General features: G+C 42.9%; 1 protein-coding gene across 6 annotated transcripts in view; it reads right to left on the bottom strand.

The window, feature by feature from the left end:
* The window catches only part of LOC141009439 (A-type potassium channel modulatory protein KCNIP2), a 102,904-nt gene extending 77,760 nt beyond the window's left edge, over positions 1 to 25,144 (bottom strand). For 3 of the 6 annotated variants that reach the window (XM_073482071.1, XM_073482070.1, XM_073482066.1), the window contains exon 1: positions 25,072 to 25,144. In XM_073482071.1, coding sequence (XP_073338172.1) covers positions 25,072 to 25,144 — 73 coding nt within the window. Of the gene's footprint in view, positions 1 to 25,057 lie in introns of all 6 variants that reach the window. The other 3 variants (XM_073482068.1, XM_073482065.1, XM_073482067.1) reach the window with 2 other exon arrangements.
* Between the last annotated feature and the right edge of the window lie 2,426 nt (positions 25,145 to 27,570).

Here is a 27,570-nt window from a genome sequence, read left to right on the forward strand (position 1 = left end):
GTGCCTCTTGTGGCCTCTGTGTTCCTGCTGTTGTCTTTGTAGTTTGTTCTACATTTTTTTTTTTTACTTGGATTCTTGTTAGCCTTGTTGTGTTGCCAGCCTTTTTGTCGCCTGTCGTATTATTGCCTTCATTTAGATTTTTGGGATGTTGGCTTTGTTTATAAAGCCTGAATTTAGTTTTTTGACCTGCCAGCATCTGTGTCTTGCATTTGGGTCATCTTTTGTAAAACATAACAAGCAGTTCAGGAGGAAGGACTTTCTCATTCCTTGTTTTGAGCATGAAAAGTGTATACTGAAAAATGGAGTCAGTAAATCAAGGCTGACAGTATGACCAGAGTATGGGCTAAACATGAAGCATTGTTGAACATCCTTTAGCTTTCCTGTCGCAGATGTTAGACTTTGCTACCTTTCGCTGAGGTTCAAAATGATTATATGAACTTTTCATGCAAACTCCACAGCAAATGTATTTTTTAATCAAAAGTTTGGTGATTTTTGTGTTTCATCATTTGAGGTACGTATCTTGATAATAAAGGATTTGCTAACATGAAACCATTTTAATCGCATTATGACTAAAACGGCTGATAAACCCCCAGACACCTCTATCTTTATCTATCAAACTTTTTAATAATTTCATAAAAATCCCCTCCAGGTGTTTTCATCTTCACATCCCATTTTCCACCCTAACTAACCCCGGACAGATTTCACCTCTCAGATAACTCCAGAGAACTGGGAGCCAGCGCTCTGCAGCAGCCCAGCAGGTGTTCAATAACAAAGCTAACTTGCCTCCAAGCTGTTGGCTGCACCTGGATTGTCCTTTCTCAAGGGCTCGACGTGGGTACAGCTCTTCCATTCTGTTGGTTTTTCTGTCGGATTGAGTCTGCTGCTCATACGCGCATTAAGGATATGATGAACTGGGTCACGCACCTCAACCCTCGAAGCAATCGGCCGGCTGAAATCAAAGCCCAGGTGACTGTGTGCCGAGCACAGAGGTATAAATGTCTGTGTTTGTTTAGTCTGCCTGTTAGTGAGGGGCTTCGGTCCTGTTGTTTGTATTGCTCCCATACTCGTCGCACAAGGTTAATTGTTGAGATGACCTTTATCTGAGCAAACACCTCAGAGACATCCGGGCCCGGCAGCACCCTCGCACACAGCAGTGTGTGTGTGCTTGCGTAGAGAAGTGACACCGTCCTAATCTTGGAGTCTGTTATGGAGCCATGAAACAGTCCAAGAGATTGAATTAGATTGTGTGATGTGTCGGCCAGTCAAAGTATTAAACACCGCTGGATTTCTGCCAGCTGTTGGGCTGCTGTGTGCTGTTGTTCAGATGGCTCTCTTAATATACGGCTGCATGTGGCGATTATCGAGGGGAAGCATTAGCACCATGTTCCCATGTGAACATATTTGCATATCAAATAAATATTGTGAATTATGAAACAAAACTTAGCCACTTCACAATCAAATGTAAAAGGGAAAAACGCACACAAACAAAAAAAAGCACAGTCCAGTTGGTTTTAGGAGGAATGTAACAAGTTTAGACACCTCCACCATTTGGCCGGGAGTTCAGCAACACAACACAGTCCACACCTGTGGCAACGCTGCGAGACAGAGGGAATGAATTCTGTTTATTAAACAGAGATTCGAGTGGATTGGAACCGCTGCCTCGAGTGTTCGGGTAATTTGAAAGTGATGTGGCAAGCAGCACAAACACGAGCATTATTGTCAGCTACAGCAGCACCACTACCTGTTCAGGCCTATATTATTAGAAAAGGCCGGAGTAAAGAGAAAGTGATGGGAAACTGTCAGAGGTTTGCGCGGGCTTAATTAGGCAGGTCTGGGCAAGCGTATCTGAAAAAAACCTTGAGAGACAGTCCAATTACTAACTTCAGTTGAGGCAAAAAGTTGGGTTTTTTTTTTTAAAGGCAATCTGTTCCATCCAGCTGAACACACTCAAGCTGAAAATTAAGTTGAATTAAGAAATTCTTGGCTACTAGAATTAGTCATACTCAAAAATAGCTGGCGCAACACATCCAGCAGTGACAGAGCATCTGAGTTCTTGTTTGTGGCAATGACAAGTCTAATATTCACTGATCTCTGAGTCATGTTTAAAGCTCTGTGGAACGTCCGGGGGTCTCAATGTTTTGCTTTCCAGGCCAGAAAACTGCCGGTGGAAATATCAACTTTTAGATACATCACGATTCCCTCTTGACAGCTTACATCTCATTGCAGAAAAGTCCATTATCGGACATTAAATCCCAATTCTCAACACTACGATCACCTGTAACAAGACGGGGCTGTATGTTGCTGAACCAACTGGATGATGAAATGTAACGGATGTAAACATGTGCGTTGTGTTTACCTTATAGGCAAGGTTACTTCTTAGAAAGCTATGTATGTTTCTATATGAGAGCCTTTCTGCTAAAAACTGTTGAATGATAGAGCTGGAAAATGATTTAAAACATATTTTCACTTTTCAAGTTGTGTTAACTATTAGTATGAAAATGCATGATGTCAATTTCAAGCATCCTTTCTGAGATTCAGCGATGAAATAAACGGTAAAACTTGGATTAATCTGAAAGGTCAGGAAGCGACCGGGATTGAAGTCCTCAACTTGGACAAATAAAATGGAAATGACCAATACGAATGATTGAAATACTGAAATTATGATCCAATAACAAGGTAATTTACCCGCTGCGGTAGCTGCGATCCAAATAATTAAACCATCCAGATTTCTTTGCCAGAGTCATCTCAATGATTGGCTCGAACCTTTGGCCTCTCGCACAAACACACCGGCACATGTGCTCCTCGTGGCTGCAAGTTATCTCCATTCCACCTCCTCTGTGCTCATTTCAAAGCAGTCGTTAGGAAAGAAGTAAGTAAAGATAATTGGCTCATATACACAGGGGGCAACCCTGCAGCAGTTTAGGTACCTCATACAAATGCATGTGTATACACATACACAGACAAACACACACGCACTGTACAGGTGGTTCATTAAGGTGTTTAAGTGAGTGAGGAGAATGGGGGAATAGAGAGTGGCTGTAGTCATTAACAGCCACAGGCAGGTGGCATTACAGACTCTGGCAAACGGTGCATCTAATGACGGCGTAAAGGGGAGAGAGCCAGCTGAAAGGAGTCCGACAATATTTCCTCTTCAATATTATTATTTTGCCTCGAAGGTCCTCACAACTTGCAGCCATGAAATTTGGATGAGCTCGGCGAGTGTGCGCTTGTGTCAGTGCGTTTGTGTGTCTTTGTGTGCCCCTCATGCGTGCTGTAATTGTTTATGAGTGTGTGTGTGAAGCATGCCAAATTATTGTCACCCCCTCACTCTTTTAGTGAGGGGAGAGCTGAGGGAAGGAGAGACCCCTAGATCCCCAATCCGAACCCCAGCTGGCGGAAGGCGATAAGACAAACACGCTCCCCGGTCAGGACGCAGCTGAATAGGAGCAGAGGAGGAGAAGAGGAGCAGGAGAGGGGAGGAGAGGGGGGAGGTGATCGGCAGGGAAATGTCACAGTTTTATAAAACCTACACATGGATGGTGTGTGCGTGTGCTCGTGGGCGTGTGTTGAAATCATACTTTCACAGTGGGCCATTAACTGGCGCCATTACGCAGCCTTATTTCCCATTTGTCGAGAACTTTTTTCAAAGTGCTACATCCAAAATGCCAAACTTCAACAAGGTCAGAGAGACACAGCGAGAGAAGAAGAAAAAAAGAAAGAAGTTTGGCAAGAAAAATCCTCACATTTGTTAGTCTAACAATTCAAGTATGACTCACACCTAGAAGGAGTCGATAATGAGAACTGGCCTATTATGTACCGAACAGCGCATCCTAAGAAAAACAGCTTTGGCTGCAAAAGGTAGGGAGAAAGTACAATGCATAAAGTTCATTCTGAGTCCAGCCTGGCAGTCTGACAGAAATGTTCAACTGCGCTCGCTTCATTCGCTTCACATAATTTCCTCATGCAGGTGGTTATTAAAGCTCTGACGGATGTGCATGCATCATCACTGTTAATAACCATCTTATAGGTGATTTCAAGTGGTGGTTGAGTGTGTGCTTTCAGGATGACAAAGGTGAACTCTTTCGCTGAGTAGAGGGAAGATGGAGATGCTTTGTATTGAGGAATATTTCTACAGTGACGCTCAAAATAACCTGCAAAAATGTGTTCTGTTAAAGTTATTGTGCCTGTGTCTGTGTCTCTGACAGCGCTCGAGCATATCACTTCCATCCATAATACACTGTGAAAAGTGCTCCCACTTGCGTGAGTTGAGTGGAAACCTATACTTTGACACTGTGACACAGCAGCTGTCTCCTCCTGACAGAAAACAGTCTTTGTTGTGCTGACTGAGGGTGAGGGGTTGCTGGAGGAGGTGAGGGGGAGAACAGAGGCGAAGGGATTATCGTCAGAGCTTTCCCTGTCATCGCTGCCACAATGCAGGTCGCAAATTCAGCAGAGAGGAGAGGGATGGGGAGGAGGATTGCCTTCCGGGCCAAGATGGCCCGCACCCTGACTAACAAATGAGAGACAAAAGGTGTCATCAGCATTACCGGGGCCACTCAAATCCTCGAGATGCATCATTTCAGTTTTGTGCCAAGAGAGAGCACTGACCAGCATTTCTCTATTCCTCCACGTCCTTATCTACCTTCTCAGTCCTTCTTTATTTCACACACACCATCAGGACAGTATGTGCAGCTGCCAAAACCTCTCATCACTTCCCTACTGTATGCACACTCACCCACACACTTAAAGTGGCAATTTATGAGATCCAGCCTTTCACTGCTAAAGTGTTTTTGCATTTTTTCGAAGGCTGCTTCACGATAATACTCATTTTTTTGTCCGGTCAACCATGAGGACTATGACTACACATGCTAAATACCCAATTTTTCTCTTGTGTTAGAGAAAAAACTGTTTATGCTGCCCCATCTATGTTCCAGATACCAGGAAAATGACTCTTATTTGAAAAGTCATAAATATATGGCTGCAACTAACAAATATTTTCTGTCGATAATCATCTGGTCCATAAAATATTGAAAAATAGGGATGCCAGGTAATTTATTTTGGCCCAATATATTATTCCAGTAGTAAATTTTAGTGAATAATTCCCCAATACAGTATGTGGCACTATGCCGCTTAAAAGTTGGTTTGGTGTCCGTAACTAACACAGAGAAGACGAAGAACAGAGGGGGGAGGAGGAGTAGACAACACAGTTGATATTTGCAATACATGTTCCCCAATGTTTCCGAGAGGAAGAATAAAATCTGGGAGTTTTAACACAACCAATCTTATGAGTCGCTTAAAAAGTCGTCATCGCCACAAAAATGTATTGAAGGACAACGAAGCAACAGTACTTAAAAAAAAAGAGTGCTCCATCACCAACATTAGTGCCTACTCAACAGGTATTTGACAACAACAGGAAGTTTTCGAAATATAACCCAAAAGTCAAAGCCATTACTGACAAAATCACATAATTTGTTGCACTTGATGAGCAGCCCTTGTTGGTGGTTGGCTAACGGCACATTTGGAGTCCAGGTATTCTCTCCAGACCCACCGCTACTTTGCAGACGTGTGCCTACCCGCCCTGTATGATGTGGTCGCCACACACGTTCGTAGTCTGATTGATAGCAAAGTAAGTTTCACAATGGACTTCTGATGTTAGTCCAGTGAGCATGATCAGTCAGAAATGTTCTTTGTTTTTGTGGGTAATAGTGATGTTCATTACAAACTACACGTTGGGAACTTTTTAAAATACAAAAATGTAAACAAAACACGGTTATCAGTATCGATTGAAAAATCCATATTGTGCTGTGCATGCCCATTAAAAACTGTGAAAAATACTCATCATAATTTCCCAGAGCCTAAAGTCACAGACTTTAGTATAAAGTCATATTATGAAGACTTTTCATTCACTTTCATGATTGACACAGAAAAACAACAAATCCTTACATTTAAACAGCTGGAACCAGCAAATATTTGACATTTTTTTATCAATTATCATAAAAGTTGCCCATTACTTTACTTTCCATCGACTTATTAATTAATTGACTGCAGCTCTAATACATTATTGTAGCTGTACTACAATAGAAGGCTACACTTACATGTACATGATTATTGTTGATAATAATGATGATGCGCACTGTGAATGATCAATAGTCAGCAGTGGCAGCAGTGCCTATCAACAGGCTTGGTTACAGTTCTTCTTATTTCAAAGTTTGAGCCGTTAAAAATTACACAGTGTACCAATCATTGCTTATTAGAGCAGAGCGGTACAGCAGTCCTCATTGTTCCATTCTATCTTTAGACTGCTTGTCTAACTCAAAACTAAGTGAAGAGCAGTAGAGGATTTTTTTTAAAGGAGCTGGTGAGAAAGGGAGACGCGGAGAGAACAATTCATCTCTGCTGCTGTAAAAGGCGCAGCGAAGCCGGAGAAGCAGACTTGAGGAAGGAGGAGCACACACCTGTCTGTTTTCTCTCTCCGTCTCTTTTGAAAGCATACCACACACACAATCTGTCAGAGGCTTTCCTCGGTGTGTCTCTGCCTCTGTCACTGTCTCCATTAGAACACAAAGGAAAGCAGAAGATGGAGAAGTGAGGATGAGGAAGGTGCACAGTTCTCCTACAGGTGTAACTCAGCCTCTGTCACTGACACACACACACATATCACACATACAGTCACTCCGGAGACTGAAAGCAGTTGCACACATCAATGTCATTCATGTCTAATGTAAGATTTTATTTAAAAAATTCCTAGTAGGACTAAGTTTGGGAAGAAGACACATCCGGCACTGACAGTATCGTACTGTCTTCATCACACAGCTCACCCAAAACCCAGAGACACTTCATTTCACTTACGACTTACTACACATGGTCTACATACGGGAAACCAAACTAGTATTTGAGCAGCAAGTACTTCTTGACCCACTTTAAAAACGGCAGAGGTTCATAAAGACACATTGACGTCATCCAGTTATCTCCAAGCCAACCCAGAGAAGGACGGGCGTCATTGCTTGCTGTGATGTGAAACAGAACGGTGCCCTGATGTGTCTTCTCAAAACAAACAGGACTTTGCTAAGTGGAGGTCAGCTCAAAAAGCAGCTTGTAGCTTTATTGAGGAGGCGTGATGTTGTCAAGCTGAGACTGTTGGTACCACACTGGAGCTAATAAGCCTGCAAGTTAATGACACCTCCAGTACTGCTAGTCAGTCAGAAGTCTAAATCACCTTTATTTTAGCCTTTTAAGTTTTGGATCTACTCGTCTTCCACAGGGTAAACAACCGGTTTGATGTCTTAGAAACTGATGGAGGAGGACCAGTGAAGAGAAAACAACTGACATTACTACCATAGACCATTCAAACGGTGGCCATTTTCCTCTGACAGCATGCTCAGGGTGGTAAACTTTTCCTATTTGATCAGCGACTGAAAAAACAATGCATATTGACAATCGAAATTCCCTATGCTAAACACAAAAAAAACACAAAACAACAAACTAATGAATAAAAGATCAAGTCACAGATAAACTATTCATGGTGGAGTGTGAATGAAGAACTCAGCAGTCTCACAGCCTGACTAAAGAAGATGCTTCATAGTCTGGTGTCTGGTGATACTTCTGTATCTTTGGTCAGACGGCAGCAGGTTGAACAGGTTGTGGCTAGTGTGGGTGTTGTCTTTTAGTATCCTTCGCTAATGATAACATGGCATGTCATTAGCATTCAGACACGTACAGTAGTAGTGTGAGAAAAGAATCCTCCACTGAGTCATTAAGATGCAAGTTAGCAGCTTAGACAGGATTACATCATCATCGGTTTGTTGACAGCAAACTGGCTGAAGTCAACATGTGTCTGTGTTGTGTAGATGCTATTCATGTGTTGCACACGATGACATCAGACTATAAAACTTCTGCCATTTTAGAGACATATTCACACAGAATGACTGGTTTATTAGGAACATCTGTACATTTCCATGCATTAACCAACCCAATCCCTTCCTCCAGCCTTCATAATACTGCATTTCACTCTGGGGGAAAATGAAAGAGGTGCTATAAATATTTCCCATAAGCTTTACGCTGACAAAAAGCCAGACTAAGAGGCAGGAGAGTGGTGACAGAGGTTCTTTTCTAGCTGCTTGGAGCTGCTGACAGAGAGCAGCTGTGGTATTATAGTTCTGAATCAACAGATCAACGGGTATCAGACTCACCTCCACTGTGAGTGCATGCGTGTTTGCCTTGTGTGTGTGTCTGCTGTATCTCAAATGACTGACGGCTGGGAGCTCTGCTGCTCACTAAGTGGATGCTGCATTAGTCCATAAAACTTTGATTTCATTACATCGCTTGGGAAGCCTGTTAAATAATAAAAACTAAAAAAAACAGGAGATACAAGACCAGATGATACCGCTTCCTGCCAAGTTTGAAGTTATTTCATTTTTCGTCAAAGAATTGACCTACAGGGTCATTTTTCAGCTTATTAAACTGCAGTTGCCCACGGTCTGTGTGTGTTTATGCGGCGGTGTGCGTTTCAGTCCGGCTGCCAGCCCTTATCACATTTAACTGCACGTTAGGTGTTTTTTTATTTCTGGAAGTTTTTGATAGCAGCGGGAGAATTTCAGAGAAAAAGATCTGAGGGTAAGACTTCTCTGTTTCAGTTTTAAATCATAATCGCTATCACAGAGAGGGACAACTAAGACGGCCTCCAGAGATGACTTCTATCGTCCTCTCTCTTTCTCACTCACTCGCTCTCTCTCTCACACACACACACACACACTCATTAACCATGTATCTTTGATCTGCTTCGTACTCAGCTCAAAGATTTTTTGAAAGTTATTTTAAGATTAGAAACACAAGTTCCCCTCAAATCACATTTAGTCGTCTCTTTTTGTAGTCAAAGGCGTCAATCATTTTTGCTGACAGTGGGGCCATGTCAGCCGGACTGTAGTGACATTTGCAGGTATGTTTACTTGCCACTGTGTAATGTGCTGCACCTGAGCAGCTCATTAACTCCTCTGCAAACTGACCTAAGCGCTGCACATTTCCCCGGTGGATGTTTCTTTTGGTGTCTCCATCAACAAGTTAAGGTACAGAACAAGACGTGATTTCATGTTTGTCAGCTGGATGAGACGGAGAGTTTAGCAGGAAAGCTAATATGTTGTTCAACGTCTACAGCTCTGTCAGGCTCATTGTGACCCTCTGCTCTGCATCTGACAGAACGCTGCTGCTTAAGATTTGAATGGCTGTATTGAAATAGGTAAACCAAAGAACGAATGGTATTCTGTTGGATTTACTGCAAAAATAGGAGGCGTCATCATAAAACCAAATAATATGAAATATTAATTTCTCCATTTTAGTAGAGCACAGGACAGTTGTTTTACAGAGCAGACATGTAAGTTGTAGTAAACAAAAAAAATTGCAACAGTGGTTGAACACAATGTGTGGACATTTTGTCTAAAGTCAGACAGATTTTGAAGGCCGATCCAATATTTGGCCTTCAGGTTGTCACCATATCACAATACTCAACAGTGATTTTGAAAAATTACAAACTGATATCATGTTAATAATACACACATGATAATATCGCCTGCAAAGATGTTTGTCGTTGTGCATCCTTTGTTTCCAAGTTCATTTGGTTTTGACAAGAAGTTGAGAAATTGATAGTAATTGTTCAATTTTTGTGTTAACATGCTTATGGTTATTATGAATTTGTTTTGCCGTGGTTATCGTGGAGTGAAAATCTGGTATTGTGACACCAATATTAAGCTAATTTGATTAGATAATATAGGCCAATAGTCTTAGCAAATATTTTGAGAAAAATCTGTCAAATGTCTTTATTTTTTGGGGACTTTTTACAGTTTCAAACTTCTCGGACTTGTCAAGCATGTAGCATTGTTAGCATTTCTGTATTGCAATGTCTTGTTACATGTCGGTCAACATATTCACTTATCTATCTGCAATAAGATAATAACAACTGATATTGGTCATGCAGGTTAATCGTCTAGCTCTAATTTTGTCCACTGAAGATCTGAAAGTTAAAGGGAAATAAAACAGTTTTGGGTGGACCATGTGTCTTTAATGAGGACTGTTTTCATTCAAAACCGAAAATAAAAAGATAGAAAACAGGAACACTTTGCTTGCATAAAAATATGACAAATATTTCACAGCATCAAAGGTGGTATTTATATGTGTTTGTTCTCATGTATAATAATAATCAGCATTTGTGCTAGCGTGCATGTTAACGATGCGGTTTCCTCTGTGGGTGGTCGGTAAGAGCATAATTTTTCAGCTACTAAGGGAACACCTACTGTTCCCTTGTCAAGTCAAATTCAACGCAGTTTAAAAAAGCTAAAAGCAACAAGGACAAACTGGTATTTGTAATTTGAACAGAAAACATAACACAAAGAGCAGCCTGGTAATTACTGGTGTCTGCACTTACAAAACAATATTTGAAGCACTTTGGATTCACAAACAACTTGACGATGCAAACAGCTACAACATGTAGATGAATACAGGGAGGCCGGGCTGGATGTGAAGATTAAAAAAGAATAGGATTAATTTAATTCATATAAAAAATGATTCGTACCATGAAAAAAAACATGGGTGTAACATCATTTTAACATGCTATCTCTGTGATGCAAGTCCGTGATTATTTACACAGATTTCTCATATTGGCACTCTCTACTATTAACAGACTGGAATGTTAAAAAATGCATAACTTGGGAATGCTAATAAGGGCGGCTTGTTGCATTAGACATGATGCGTCCTGGAATACACCCCGAATGGCCTGTCTGTACTCTATATGTCACTTCAAAGCACAATGCATGAAGGGTAACATTTTCTTCTTCCATTATTTATCTCACGTTGGTATTTTCTCTCATGTTCTTTAAGACTGACTCATCTCCGGCAGAAAAACGTCTGACAGGCACAAAGACGTCTGTGTTTCTCTTCTTTAACCTTAGTCTGACTTCACCCTGCCGCCTTCACTGAACTCACAGTCTAATATGAATAAATCTCCCTTGCTGACAAACAACCCCTACACACACACACACACACACACACACACACACACACACACACACACACACACACACACACTACTTTCCATTACAGTGCCCAGTGCACTCACGACTTGTACCCACCCAGGCATGAGAGCTGGAGCTGAAACTATTAATTTTACATCCACTTTAATCACCTTTTCCACCTCGGAGAGGAGAGGAGAGGAGAGGAGAGGAGAGGAGAGGAGAGGAGAGGAGAGGAGAGGAGAGGAGAGGAGAGGAGAGGAGAGGAGAGGGAAACATCGTCACTTATACCACCTCTCATTCATACAAACATGGCATATAGAGGAGAAAAACTTGGAAGGGGAGATGAAGGAGGCTGCAAAGAGTAGGTGTGAAGAATCTGCAATGGCCTCTCTCCCTCTCTCTTGTCAAACTCTAATGGCTCCCTAATGTCAAGATCTGCTAAGGAATATAAATGAGAAGGTACTGTACTCACAGTCACTCCCACAAACACACACAAACACTCCCTCAAGACATTCAGAGAGGCACACACACACCAAGATGCTTCCCTACTGCTTACAGATTGCCTGACCTCTAAAAGCAACTACTGACAGTAAAACAAGTCAAACTTAAGCACAAGTTTAATACAGTATGATACACTAAAATGCTGGATGGGTGTTGTTTGGCAGTATTTTATCCTCCTTCAAACTCACTCAATCCTTTCGAAATCCTGTATTGATTCCACTCAGGTTCACGTTTGATCAGTTGGAACATTTCAGACTTAAAATCATCTTTTGTTTGCTGAGAAGGCAGAAACAGTGCAGTTTTTAGGGGTAGCAATGTTCATAAACTGCATCTACAACTTAAAAAATAAATGATCAGCATAAGCTATAACATTTCAATGTGTATCTGATACATTAAATAACAGCTGCAGCCTGCTTATTTTTGCACGTCTCTCACACGCTACTTCTCCGAATACAGGAGGTCCCACTTCAGAGCTATTAAGCTGATGAGCTCAAATTACTGAGGCGATATGGAAGAGAAAAGAAACTGGGAGGTTCTGACAAGTGAAAATGAAATCGGGTGGATTGTAGAGAAGATTAATCCGTCTGTCTTCAAAAAGAGTCAAGTTACAGAACGGTGACTCTAACAAACAATTTCTGGACACCAGCTCATAGAAAGCACGGTAACTAGACCATACAGCAGATATGTTTCTTAAAGAATCAGTAGTATTAGTCTGCTGCTGAATGTTTTGCAGATTACTCTATTATAATAATTAAAAAAGTGTCAGGAGAGATAAAGATTTGTTAAGAGATTGTTTAGCCTCACATTTCAATAAAACAAGTCTAGGGATTGAAAGCATTTTGTAAAATCAGAATCTGCTGACTGGACCCATTCCAACGCTGTTTGACTGCAGCAACCATGTAACTTTTTTCTTGCAAGAAAGCGAGCGTATTTGATCCTTTAACTACTTCTGTATATTCAACATGGCATAACATAGAAAATCATTGTTTGAACAAATATATATTCAAAAACAATCAAAGTTATGTTGACCTGTTGATGGAAGGCCATCTCAAAAGCCCTTAAGATGTCACTTATTACGGCACCATGCTTAAATCTTAGAAAAGCCATTAGTCTACAACAATGCACAATGAACAGTGTCGACAGTCGACTAGCCAACTAGGCGATTGTTCTGTAACACCTCTAGCTACAACCTAAAAAAAGACACGAGCAGCAGAAGATATGAACTGTTGATTTAATAAATGCATCTGACACGTGTCGCCTACTTTCTTTCACAAGATGCTCTCTCCAAATACTGGAGATACCAATTCACAACTATTAAGTTGATAAGCTTGATTTATTAGAAGAAAACTTGGCTGCTCTTGTTTCGCTGCAAAAACACAGTCCGCCGATTATATAGTCGTCTTACAGCTTGTTTCTTTCAGCCCTGGCTAAAAATCAAAAGCCCTCCTACAGGAATGTTTTGTACTTTTTTCTGAATAAGAGAGATGAAAGATTCCATATTAGCCTCTGAACTTACTGAATCCAGGTATTTTATCAACCTGGAACCGAATTCAAAAAGGAACTCATCATAGGAGCCCCAGTCTACTCATCTCCCAGGATACTGTGTGAGCTGTTATGTCATTATGTCTGAAAGGAACGTCAAGGATTTCACTGTCTCAGCCTTGACAGTTAAATACATAAATATTCCACCATGAAGCCATAAAATTAATAACGGGGATGAAACAGCAATTAGAGAGGCAGGTGAGGAGTGAGGAGAGAGGAAGGAAAGGATGTAGGGACATCCTACACGCACACAGACACATCACGTATGCACACAGATGCACACTCCAGTAGATAAGAACATGATTGGCATGTTAAAGCATCGTGAGAACTTTACAAGCGTTTTAACGCACATAAAAATCAAACTTTAATTAAGTGGTTCAATCCCCCAACGGTGCTCATCCTGCTCAGCGAGTCAGGAGTGCCATTACACACCGTCAGTAATGTCTCCTTTGATGCCAGAATCCAGCCGAGCCTCTCTCAGTCACGGAAGGAAACAACAGGCCCATATTTCAGCGCATGAATTTTATACTGGCCTCATTAATAATCGTTACCCCTCTTAATGACTTTCTCTGAGTGTGCATGAGAACGTGTGCGCCGCGTCTCTGAAATCACCCTCATTAGAAGCAAACATCTTGTGGTGGCAAAAAAAAAAAAAAGAAAGAGAAAGATGGTGACCGATAAACAACCTTCAGACAGATGTCTATGACTTTCTTCAAGGAGACTTTTATTACAGATTTTATAATTACATGTAACGTGCTATTTAAAATTGGGTTCAGCTGCTGAGTAAGGCGTGGATGAGTGAGTCGCAGTAAAAAATCATCTTCGCTGTGCTTCATAAATACAAAGGTAACTCATTACCTCTGAGTTTATCCTATTGTGTGTTATCCTCTACCTGTCCACATTAGGCTTCTGATATGGCCTGAAATCCCAGGAAAAAAAAACAGAATTACCCAAAGCTGGTTGAGGATCTGGCTTGCATTAGTTTAAGACCAAGCTGTCAGGCGGTGTCCTTTCTGCCAAGACAGCCCTGCACTGTGCAACAAGTACGGTGGCCACAGCTGAAATTGCAGGTCAGGTGATGCTAAATTGTAAAAAATAAAGTACAAGTACACGGTACGACATATATGACTATAAGTAATAAATAACAACTATGAAAGAAAATTTCTTCAGCGTCCCACACATTAAAAACAATGCTTTTTGAGGAAACACTAGTATAGAGGTACAGGTGGTCACGTGCATGGCAAACAAGCAGTACATTAGTGTCAACTTGAGTAACAGATGTTTGCTGACATGAGGTATGACTATTGGTTTTCTTATCAGACTTTGGAATGTGGACTTAAAGGGTAGCGCCACCAATTCTACACAATAAAGTGTGTTTACAAGTCTTGGGGAGTACTAATACATATGTAAGAGTAGCATAAAGCCTTTTGGGGCTCCAGAGGAAGCTGCATGTAATCTGATAAATTGCCTCCAGATAATGTCACTCACCAAATCTGATATCAAATCTGTCTGAACAACCGGAGGGAGCTACTTCTGGTTGTGGCACAAAATTCAGCCATCTCCAGCAAACGTGCTTGAAAAACCCACAGCAGCATTGCTAACAAAATGTCACATCACAACAGGAATGATGAGCCGAACTAGTGAATGTAAGCTGCTGCTCGACTACAGTACATGTTACATCAACTCATGTGTTGCTGTGTGCAATGATTTTGTGTTTGTACGATAATTTAGCAATCAATAACAATCCCAAAATACAAATGATCAAATCAAATTTACAATCCTTCTGACATCACTTTGTTGGTTTACATAAAAGTGAAATGTTTAGGAGCTGATTTGGAGCCTGTGTGACTATTCATCATGCATCAACTCAGTGAAGTATAATGCAAAACTGACTCTGGATCTGCCATAACGGATCTTATCGCATTTCAGATTTGAATGAGACAGCCGCTGTTTATCCTATGTATATTGTTTGTTCAATTCAAAGCTTATATTACACTCACAAGAGGGTCACCTGCAATAAAAAAAGTTCATGTGTTAATGTTTCTCTCTCTTTCTCACTGCATGCTTCACCTCTCTCCACCCTATATACAACATTAGGTTCGGGTCTTTGATGGTAATGTCAGTGCTGCTGCTCTGATCCAGGTCCGTAACGATCCCATTGCTGTCACGGCTGTCAAGCCACCAATCAATCAAACCTGCCCGTGTGTGAGTTTGTGTGCGTCTCTGTGTGCGCGTGTTGATTAGTAGACTCCATTAACTCTTATGAAATTCTGGTGCCAGGCCATGGTGCCTGGGGAGAGGCACTTATGGAACGTCAGGTTGCTGTGTGAGTAATCGGTTTACCAGTGCCAGAGGGAGATAGCGGGGCGGGGGGGAATAGGATTTTCAAGCCCCACAGCCAACAAGCAAACACCCAGAGCGAGCAGTGTGGAATGGAGATGATTAAAGCAAATGGATTCTCGAGTACACAAATATGTTGTTGGACTGCTAAAGTCTGCTTCTTTAGAATTCACAAGTGTGTAGTTTGGTGTGGCTGCCTCAGAGGGAGTACAGGCTGGTTCAGCAGTCGAGTGAGGACACGGTGACACAGCTCTGTGGAGCTGAACGCAGAATTCACAGCTCAGCATTTCAACATTTCTCAATAACCTCCTCTCGCACAATAGTAATACCTTGAACCATATCGTAGCCTCCAAAATGCAATTGGTCCTGTTTCCGTCCACCTTGTCACACTGTGCATATTTAGCTGGTTGAGGATTTGGCTGACTTCAGCATCTCTCCAGGGAGAGATAAAGACCAAACTGTCAGCAAGTGTCCCCTCTGACATCCTGGCCCCAGGCTGATAGAGGAGCGATGGTGAAGGCAGCCATTTTGGGGCCAGAGCAAGGGCAGCTAGGCCTGCCAGCGAGCTAATGAGGCTGGACAATATCATACTGTCTAAGAAACACTTGGTTTAACAGTTTCTGCTTTCTGCACAGATGACAGCACCATACAACAGATCAAGCAAAGATATAAAGATTCATTTCAAATTAGACTCCTAGACTCCTTCCAGCATGTCAGCTGCAGTTTGTTTGTATGATTTTATTTTCAGTTTCTTCACTTTTTACACACAAGTTGCAGAAATCAAAATCACAAGTTCAATTGCTGACACAATTTGATTGGTTTACCGTTAAACACCATAAAAGAAGAATGGTTAACTTTTGTACTCTCATAGACCCTTTCACCACATTGTTTCAGGTTCTACAATCCAGGTTAAACCCTCCTGACTGTTTCCAACCATATGACAGGGAAACTTCATCACTTTTCATCACTGCAGAGCAGAAACAACAGAAAGCATCCTCCATTAAACTTGGCTTGATTGGGCCATCAGTTAGACACTGAGTGCATTGGAAGACATTGAGTTTATTCTGACTGGTCTGCTAACTGACAGATATTGACCAGGCTCTGCCCACTGACTGTTTCACAGCTGTGCACGTGCATATGTGTGTGTGTGTGTGTGTGTGTGTGTGTGTGTGTGTGTGTGTGTGTGTGTGTGTGTGTGTGTGTGTGTGTGTGTGCATTTGTTATTGACTACATCTTGTCCAAAGTTCTGTCAGAACTAACTGATTGATTGTAACACCAGCTGCAGAGTTCTCCCCCCTGTACCATCCCTCGGGCCAAAACCCTGTGTGTGTGTGTGTGTGTGTGTGTGTGTGTGTGTGTGTGTGTGTGTGTGTGTGTGTGTGTGTGTGTGTGTGTGTGTGTGTGTGTGTGTGAGTGTGTTCGTCTGTATGTGTATTGAATGAGTGCATGAGAGATTTTGCTTTTGACAGGAGCGAACCCCAGGCTTCCTCTAATCACCTCCACCTCTCTCCTTATCCCTCTCTGCTGTGCTGTCAATCACACAGAAGTTGTTACTGAAGAACCTTCAGTGAGTGGAGTAAACGCCCTCAGCAGGACTGTTAACAACTAAATTACAGTCAGTTATTGTCTGCCCGTGTATGGTTGCAGCGGTATATCGGTAACGCAGTATACTGCTTATCATACTGTGTACCTGTGCTTATCTACTGTATTGAATTCTACCGTATTAGCATTATTTAAAAAGAAATATTTTCACGAACTGGCAGAGAACACCAAGTCTCTCCTGTAGTGGAACTGACATATTATTATGTGTACTCTTATTGTGATTGCACACTGGCAGATGCAGACCGATAATGCTTTTCAAAATGTGCACAATCACCAGGCAAAAATTTCGAAAAAATACTTGGTGAATGTTCGTATCACATAACATAATTGAAGCAATATTTTTATCGGCCTGTCATATCAGCAGAAACGCTTTTTTTTGTGTCATTTTCTAAGCAATTTTTTTGCGGATACAGATACAGAGCGGATACTGTGAAAGCGCGAGAAAGTGTGAGCGTGAGAGTCTGAACAGAGGTATCCACATGATATAAATCTTACTTTGACCATGAAGCCTGAAGTTGTTGTCAATCAAGTGTATGAACTATACTGAAATCGCTGTGTGGGGCAGATCTGCATTATATACGCTCGTCTCCTCTGTGAATCATCTGAATCCTCACTGCGCTGCATTATTATAAACTATGAGGCTGTTTATTCCAGCATTAACGTGCGCCCTTGGTGATCTGATCACGGGGCGACAGCTCGTCAGTTCACACCTCACATTAGCCGTCTGGACATGCATCTCGAGTGACCACTTGTGATCGGATCACCCTTCCCTGCTCTATATGCAAATAAGCACATACATCGCTGGGACAAATGGACACAATGTTTTTAACACACAGAAAGAACTTCATGCATAACATTAGCCAAATTGACAAGAAGCCCCAAATAATTAAGAATTTGTCATTGACAGCATTTCACAAAGTTTATAAAGTTCCTCCTTACTTAAGAACTCCCGCTTCATCTCCTTGCTGTCGGCTGCCATTCAAATTAATACAGAAAACATGAACATCACACACCATTTACATTGACGTCATTATACAGACTGGCCCTTCAGCTCCCCAACCTGTGACTGACGTTTAAGGCCCCTGGATGCCGATGACATGCAGATATGAGCACGCGTCTTTAAGGGGAACGAGACAAAACACAGACTGGATGAAGTCCTTCGTCACACAGCGTTCAGGCAGCTTCTCACTGCAGACTAGGACAAAGCCAAAGCAATAACTATAGGAGTGTTTACCACTGCGGATACATAACCATACTTAGTAGTAGAGATTACAGGACTTGCTGCTGCAATGACTCTTCATGAGTGCATTTCAGTCAGTCGGTTGTGCTGCCCTGCGTAAACAAGCTGCAGTTTTTCAGCAATTATCAACAGGTCAGAGTCAAGATGGAGAATTACCAACATTTCTGTTATTTATTTTGGTTTTTAATCTTTTCTTACTGGCAATATGCCAGTGCCTTAAGAATAAATAAGAATCATGGCCAATGAGCCTGCTGAATGTTTACATTTTTCAAAATAAATGACAGCACCAGCAGACACACTATTCAGGCGATGGCAGTCACGCGTGCCCTTCAGACATCCTCTACACACATGTTGGCAGCCTCACACACACACCCACACAGAACGCTCACACCCACAGTGTCAATCCAAGACATGTATGCTGATAACCTCTGATGACAAAGGACTCTCTCTAATACTGTTGACACACACACACACACAATGAGTCAAAAGGCTCAGAGAGAGGGGAACAGGGTTGTGACCTACATAGTAATACACAGTAACATTGTTTGGCTGTCTGCTGTCTTCTCCTGCTCGCCATACTGATGAGCTACTATCAGCCTAATGGAGAATGGCTGAGCTAATGGACAGAAAATCATCCTCTAATGCGCGTCAGATGTTGTGAGTGACAGCACAGCAGAGCGGGAGAGGGACACACAATGAATGGCACGGGGCTTCGTCACCTGTCAGTCAATCAATCACTTTCTCCTGATAAACATTTCTGACAGGGAAACGGTGTCGGACTCACGTTAAGAAGAAGAAAAAAAAGTGACACATAGAATCACACATATCCGCTCCACACCGCCCCTTAATCCCTTCAACTTCAGTCGGAGTCATACATCGACTTCCCAGCCAAATTCTGCACCTCCCGTTGCTTTGTTCTCCATCCTCTCCTCTCCACGTCTCCCTGAAGGCATTTAGAAAATGAATGTGTTTACAGAGGAGAGGAGAAGGGGTGGGGAGGAGGACCAAGGGAGAGGTGAGCGGCGCTTATTCTAATTAACGATCGCCCGGCCTTCCGTAGATTCGCTCAACGATTAAAACTCGTTAGGATTGACTCTGGCTTCGAGGCACGTTAAGCCACGGTCCCATCGTGGCCTGAAAGTGATGGAGAGGAGGGAGGGAGGGAGGGAGGGAGAGGGGTCAGGGACGGATGTGAGGAAAGCTTATAAGTGAGGGCAAGGTTATGGGAGCAGACATAGACAAAGGAGAGAGCACGGAAGGAGAGCAGGATGAATCAGGACAGTGAAGACACTCTGTTAGAGACAGATATATATATGATATTATTATATAATCTGATTTGTGAGAGTGGAGACAGAGTGAGGGGGAGGAGTGTGATAGAGTTAGAGAAAAAGAGAGAATGAGAGTGCAGCTTAAGTGGGGACTGTCAGTCAGATTATTCAGAAATATAGTGGGGTCATTAGGAAGAGGACAGGGAAGAACGGATGGTCAATTACACAAGCTTCTTCATTCCTACAAGCAAACATCCAATCCACTTTACCTTAAGAGGCACAAATTTGAATGCCAAAACGAGCTCAGGCCTCAGGTGGGCAGCTGCCTTATCATTACACGACTACGCTGATGGATAGGAGTTGTGCATTAGCGGGATATGACTGGCAGGTTGAGCTTTTATAATAGGGCAAACAACACCTACAGACTACCAAAGGGATTTGCCTGGCAAATGCGACACCGCCACAGCCTAATTCATCTTCTCGCACTTTGCTTCCGTCCTTCCTTTGCCACGTTCCTCCCCATCCTGGCTTCCGTGATTCCTTCCTTCTTCACTTCCTTCCGTCCATGATGTAACCAATGTGACAGACAGGCCTAAGCGAACCTCTCCAAGCATTCCTCCATGTAGGAAATCTGCGTCATTTCACATCAGAAATTCTGGCACCTCCAGGAGGAGCTAAACCCCCGAGCCGGGAGAGGATCCCTGATGATGTGCCGACGTGTGTCACACATGTCCTGGCACATCAGATGACACATTAAAGCAAGGCTTTTAATTAGTGCCAGAGGCCATGACAAGTACAGCTACAGCAAAGACGTGCCATGAAGGTGACTCTCGACTAAACTCTCTCTGACAGGCTCAATTATGAAGGCAATCTTATCCCCAGAATACGTTTGATCTAGAAGTTGTAAATGATTATCATCACCATGGGGGCTCTGCATCAGTCAATAGGTTGTGTGTGTGTTTGTGTGTGTGTGTGTCACACCTTATTCTCCACACGTCTACCTCCACTTTTGGATGTCTTTTCTCACCCAAAAGGGATGTAGAGTACCCCATGCCTGCAAGCCTGGCATGGCTCTGGTATAGTGGTGCTCATTACTGTAAGAGCTGCATGTGTGTGAGAAATAAACTGTCCAGATCTATTAAAGGCAAAAACATCTCTCCTAGAGTTGAGAGCTGAGCTGCTGCGTGAGACAAGTCAACTGCAGAGGAAGTTCTACGGGTAAAAAAAGATTCACCTACCATCGTTTGTCAGTGATTGTGTGCCTGTGTGTCCGTGTGTGCGCTTAACTGTGTGAGCGGTGCCTCCTTAAAATTGTGCTGACTATTGGGATGTGGGCGATCAGCCAAGAACAGATATCCAGTTAATCTAAGAGATGGATATCAAGCCTAACCTATCCTCCTCATACTGTACTTTACATCCGCTAAACACAAACACACACTAGTAGACAGTGTTTGTACAAAATATGGTAATGGACTTTTTTCAGAGTTTTCCCGTCTACTGACCGCTCAAAGCGCTTTACAACACTTTCACCCATTCATGGCAGAGGCTGCAATGCAAGGTGCCAACTGCTCATCAGGAGCAATTTGGGGTTCAGTATCTTGCTCAAGGACACTTCGACATGCAGCTGGGGGAGCCAGGGATTCGAACCAGCAAGCTTCCGATTACTAGACGACCTGCTCTACCTCCTTCATACAGATAATCTGAGGATCATTTTAGTAATCAATTAATTGTTTTGCGCATGAAATCTTAGGAAATGCTGAAGAGTGTCACAGTTTCTCTGAGCCCAAGGTGACCTCCACAAATGTATTGTTTCATCCACCCCGCAGCCAAAAATCCAATTGTACCCACTGTGATGCCATTATTACATGTCTGATTAAATACTGACCATTGATACAAAAAAAATGACAAACTAAGAGGGCAAGTTTGAATTTGAAAGTTAATCATAGCATGAAGGGTATTTAATGTCCTCTTACATCTTGGGTCCACATTTCTTTGTAACCTCACATCTGCTGCGTTGTTATGTTCTGTCCTTCACGCCGCTTCAGAAGTGGAGCATCATGACTGTCTGATATTGTTGGCTTTCTCAGACTGTGTTTATTTCATAATTTTTCCTTGATTTTTGTGCTTCTACCACGGGTGAGAAGGCAACGTGGTTCTATCGTCTGTTTTAAATGTATCTATTGTTAATATTTCTGACTTTGTTGTGCTGTAGGCTAGATCCCAATCTGCACAGGTGTTTTATTTTGAAAACTGACTGGCTGCACTTTGCCTTTTCTGCTGTTTGACTTCCTGTTTGGTGCAATCTGCACTGTGCACCTTGACGCGGCTACTTTCCACCTGCGTCAAAAATAGATATTCTCTGCGGAGACTCTGGGATGCTGCTGAAATGGGCCAACAGAACCACCAGCACTGTCTTAAATGGCCAAACCAACATCACAAGGGGCCGGTGGAATCTGTGGCGGGTTTTCTTCTGTTTCCAAACTTCAAATAACCTTATTTATTAGCATCTGTGCCATGTAGAGTGATGTCACCAACTAGATGGCTATGCTGACTGGACACATGACTTTATGTGGTCTTCCTTGGGTGACATAAACAATGCAACTTGAGCTATATCTAGAAACATGGCTGATGAGTAGCTTGTGCCAAAAAATAACTATCTTTATGCAATTTTGTGTTTTAATGGATGGTGCAGGGGCTCTAGAGAACATTTCAAAACTTTGAAAAAATATTCTAATAATATTTAAAACATGAACTTTTAACACCCTCGTCTGCTTTACCAATCGATGAGGTGATGCACACCAGTACCAGAGAACAGAGGGATGATTGCCAATGTGGCTGCGCAACCACGACTGATTTAGACCTAAGATAATATTTTGGACTTGGATCGGGGAAAGGGAAGATGACGAGGTTGAGATAATAGCTGCACATGCATATGGGGAGACAATCCCGTGTGTGTGTGTGTGTGTGTGTGGTTGTGTGTGTGTGTGTGTGTGTGTGGTTGTGTGTGTGTCCTCTTTGATGTGAGTGTGTGCGTGTAGGTGATATGATTCCTCTTGAGCGTGGCTTGTGAGGTGGAAGAGGAGATTACTGCACCACGCTTCTATAATTACCACTCATCTCTCAGCCAGTGCTCTTAAACACAACGGGGAATGCCAGGCTAGCACACACCCCAACACAAGCGCACACACAGTGGGGCGCACTTCAGCACAATGTAGCAGGGCTGAGAGGGAGTTATTTCTAGAGGGCTACATTTCACTCAAATGGTGATTGGAGACCACCCACACTGCCTTTAAGCATCGCAGGTCAGCTCGGCTATAAGCGCACTCACACACACACAGTCTCTTATCTTGCGCACACAAGTTGTTTGTAAGTCAGGCGAATGACTCACCTGTAAGCTGTGCTTCCCACACAAAAAATCCCACTTAAGAATCCATTCTCACAAGTCACGCCCTCACATCACACTTAATTTTAATCAGGATTATGCAGAAAATCACCTGTCACCTGTCACCTGTCACACACACATGCTTGTACACACAGCGTACACTGGGCCACTTTGCGGTCAGCCGCCTCTATAAAATGAAAGCCGCCGCAAACAAAACGCAGGCGTTTTTTTATCCACAGCTTTAGCCGGATCACGTCTTCATTAGACTGACTCTTATTGGCGAGAGACAGCCTTAATAACCGTGCAAACCATCAGGACTAAGTATGTTTTAGAGTTGACAGCGCCTCACAAAAAATGAATTAACCACGCAATTCACAGCTTTGAGAGAGTCATTAAAAACTACGCCAGGAGTAAATTGCTCCGCCACACTGAGTGACTTGGCCCCCTCTTTTTCTTTTGCTCTCCCTCTCTGTTTGCTCCACTATCAAAAAAGCAATATGACTTCTTGTGGACAGTCAGACACAGGGGGCCGTTTCAACAAGATGGACTGAGAAGAGAGGAGGGGACAGAGGAGGGAGGGAAAAAAAAGAGGAAAACGCTGATTCTTGAGAATTTTTTAGAAGTTTAGAGAGTCACATTAACTAATCATCCATAATTCATCTCATGATCAGGTGTGTATTGCAGGCTAATCACAGAGCCAAAGGTACGGTCTCACAGCAAAGACAGTTAAGCTGCTGAAGTGTGCGTCTGAGAAGCTCAGTGTTGGCCCGGGCATGATGGTCAGCACACTGTGTGGGTTGCTTGACGTGACTTACAATACCCACAGCATGTTGAGTTGTAACGCCTGATGGATGTTCTTGGATTCAGCAGAACAAATTCTTCTTTTGCTTTCTTTTCCGGTACTTTCAACAATGGACCGGAGAAACAGTGAAGCTCACCCACACACACATACCCACACACACGCTCTGACATTCCCAGTCGCACACCAAACATCTGCCCACATGCTTCCACCGAGACACCTTGCAATCTTTTGTTAATTTTGGCTGCATTCAATTTGTGACAACTGCTCAGCGGCTAATACGTGAACTAATAGTGCAAATGAGATTTATATAGTCCCCTACAAGCCCGAGGCACACAGCTGTCTGGACAGGCGCAGCTTTCCTTATGCAGGCCTGAGATGTGATCCAGCATAAAGGCATTTTATTTAGGCAGCTGGCGCTTAATAGGCAAACAGTGCTCACATTAGCAAGGGGAGCCGTGAGCTGTAATGTGACAATGGGAGGCTGTGGTGACAGGAAAACACCTCGAGAGAGTGCTCAGCTCACAAAGAGCGCAGGTATGTGCAGGCATCTGGCTCACATCTGTATGTGTCAAGTCTCATCTGATAAAGTGGAAACAGAGAGAAATAAAACCAAAAAGAGAAAGCAGGCACAATGTAGGACCAAGAGCAGACACCCAGAAGCGGAATTACGCACACATTTGCCCGGTTTTAAAATCCACATGGCATTAAGTGACGCTCAGATGTCTGCAGTGCTCACAGAGAACATAAGCCCCATTTTACTTCGGCAGGTAAAGTTCACAGATACAAGAGAGATTTCTGTTCAGAGCACAGGAGCCTGCTCCGGCGCCACAGTTTGGGCATCAGATCGGTCAGACAGGTGTTATCAGCCCTGTAGCGCGACAGTGAGGTGGTCTCCCATAGCTGAGCCAGGCAGCAAAAAATCACACTGCTGTCTTCAGATTACTGAACGCAAACCAAACCACCAGACACTGACATTACGCACGGCATTATGCAACCACACCGACATGCAACACAGACGTTAAAAGATTCAATATGTGATGTTTTTTGGTGTCAAATTGTTGTAAACTCGCCGCCGCTCTCTCTTCTCTCCCCCAGGAAGAAGAACTACTTTGTGACACATCAGCTACAGGAATGAAACAGGGAAATGTTGTTACCATGGAAGCTGAGAAATTAAAGTACAAACTTGCATGTAAACTTGCGCAACAAAGAAAATCCGAGCACAAAAACAGAAATGTAGTTCTTTTTCCTCGGGTGGTGAGACGCATGGCGGACAGGTTGTGACATCTCAAAGCCACCTGAACTTAAGCGGACCCTGATAACCAGCTCTGCATATTGAATCTTTTCGTCCTGCAGGCGATCACACACACAAACAACACCCACCGGTGTCCACTCACCTGTAAGCTGGTCATAGGATCCGTCCAGCTCTCTGGAGTCCGACAAGCTTTGGTCACGGTTTTTCGCCTTCATTTTTTGCCCGTGTGCGCCGGAATGTGGAACTGTGGCAAACAGCTGATATGTTGGCAAATCTCTATGTGAAAATATATATATTTTTTAAATGATTATTATTATTGTTGTTCGCCCTCACGGAGGATGGCTACAAGTGTATCGGCGCTAACAAGTCATAGTTGATTTGCCTCGAATTAAAGAGGAGAGCCATGTAAGTTGTTATTTCCCGCGTCTGTTTCTGTGTGCGCTCTCGGCATCCAGGCGCTGAGTGAGTGAGCCAAGCGCGCTTCTGGTCGGCACACACTCTCTCACATGGGCTGCCATGCGCGCGCACATACACACACACGCACGCACACGCACAGGGAGAGAGAGAGGGAGAGAGAAAACAAATACAGAGAGTCTAGATGTTTGAAATAGTTTGCTTTTGGATACTTTTTCTGGGCGCAGGAGTAGAAATGGCTAAACTATGAATGTGGCTATGGAGTTTCCCAGCATTTTCCACAAGTTGGACTAAGCGACATGGTAACACTTCACAAAAAATGTAGTCATTAACATCCTATCTTCCAGTCTGTTCTCTAGTCACTCGCCATTATCTACTATATAGTCCACAGATCAGAATTATCCAGGAACTACTTCTTCCTCATTCCTTCATTTTCAGGTCGTTCCTCACATTTTTCTATACCATATTGTAAAGTGTGACCTGTGCTATATCTGTCTCCATTCACTTTGGTTGTCAGAACTGCCTCTCTGCCATTAATACCACCATCACATCCTCTCCTAATGTTCTCCACTGACTCAGAGCCGTGTCGGATGTGTACAGAGACATCAACAAGGAGCACGCTGCTGCTGCCAGGCAGAGGTTCTGACTATATCTGATCTATAAATACTCACCGGCTCTGGGAAGCCTTGTGTCTATCCCTTTTTCTCCCTTCTCTGTGTCTTCGCCTCCTTTCGCCTCTCTCCTGCTCGCTTTACGACAGTGTGACATTTGGTCACAATCTGTCGAGCAATCTGTCTTTGTTGCCATATTTTCCCTACATTAAATCAGAGGGTTTTTTGCATCAATAACCCTCTCCAACCCTCCATGCACCGGTTCATTCATTCATGAACTGTTTCTTGTGCAGTGGAGTTATTCTTTCATTTCAGTGTTCATGCCCTTTGCCCCCCTGATGAAGAAAGCGTGTAAACTACAGCGTGCCGGGTGCCACTGTGCTCAGTGATCCATCCTGATAGCTCGGGAATCAATTGGCATCTGAGTCAGACTCGTGTCACTAAAAGGTTGACCAGAAGACCTTGCCTTAAGTGTCATATCTGTCACTGAAATAACAACTCAAGCATGCATTTGTCTTATGTGGCAGTCCCCATATTGCCTACACGCAAATGCACATGGCATATAGCCCTCGAACTGCGTGTAATCACGGGAGCGTGCAGCACAGTGTGACGGACTGGTTCAGGGGCTTAGTGCTGATGAAGGTTTGGCTTCTGTAAGAGCTAACATGTTGTAATCATGGTTAATTTGTGCTATAAGAAAGATCTCAGCCCAGTCATCAGGATAAAATGTTGGGAGTTAGCATTTCTGTAAACCGCAGATAGGCTCACATTTGTACATGTCACAGGCTGTGCACCATATTGTCATTGACCTTCATGATGGTGGAATGCGAGACCGAAGTTTGAGACTGCATTTCAATATCTGTAAGTGAAGTAAATGTAAAAGCACAGCATATTTTGTCAAGGGAACACAGCGTTTCAACTCTCGTCAGCGTTATATCCCCGGATAATTTTAAGGAGACCTGGGGGCATATTCAGTTGTTTGTCGCACCAAAAACAGATATTTTTGACAGGAAGGCATCTCCAGCGTGTTTGTGGCAACTCAGACAGGTATTTTAAGCCAAAACATGATCGGTTCCTAACCCACAGCAAGTGTTTTTTGTACCTTTAACCCAATGGGAACATTAGCACAGCATTGTAACGTCATGAAATTGAAAATGAACCTAAAGAATTGTTTAGAATGTGAAGTTTCAACATATCTGTGGTCTCAGAGTGATACATCACCAAAGTTGTTTAATATGCGTTCAATGGCTGCTGTTGAAAGTTGGTTGTTTTTGTCTTTCTCAGAGGACGGAGGTTAGCTGTGGAAGTCATGTTGGTGACAACAGACCCTCAGGGCCTCAGTATGCTTCACATTAAGTTCTTGTGGGATCATTTAATAGCGTCAGAAACCCCTTCCTAGCACACTCTTCCAACGTTGGACCAGTGGGGTCTGCACTTTATTCTGAAAAAGATGCCCACTTCTTGCAGCAAGCGTGCTGAGGTGCAGATAGAAGGCAGGATTTAAACCTTAAACCTTCATTTCAAGTTCTTTTTATCATTCTGCCGAGAGAAATGACTTTCATTAACTTTCATTTGAACAACAAGAGACTTACACCATTAATATCCAGACAGTCCAA

The sequence above is a fragment of the Pagrus major genome, chromosome 15 (assembly GCF_040436345.1).
Source record: "Pagrus major chromosome 15, Pma_NU_1.0".
NCBI classification, from domain to species: Eukaryota; Metazoa; Chordata; class Actinopteri; order Spariformes; family Sparidae; genus Pagrus; species Pagrus major.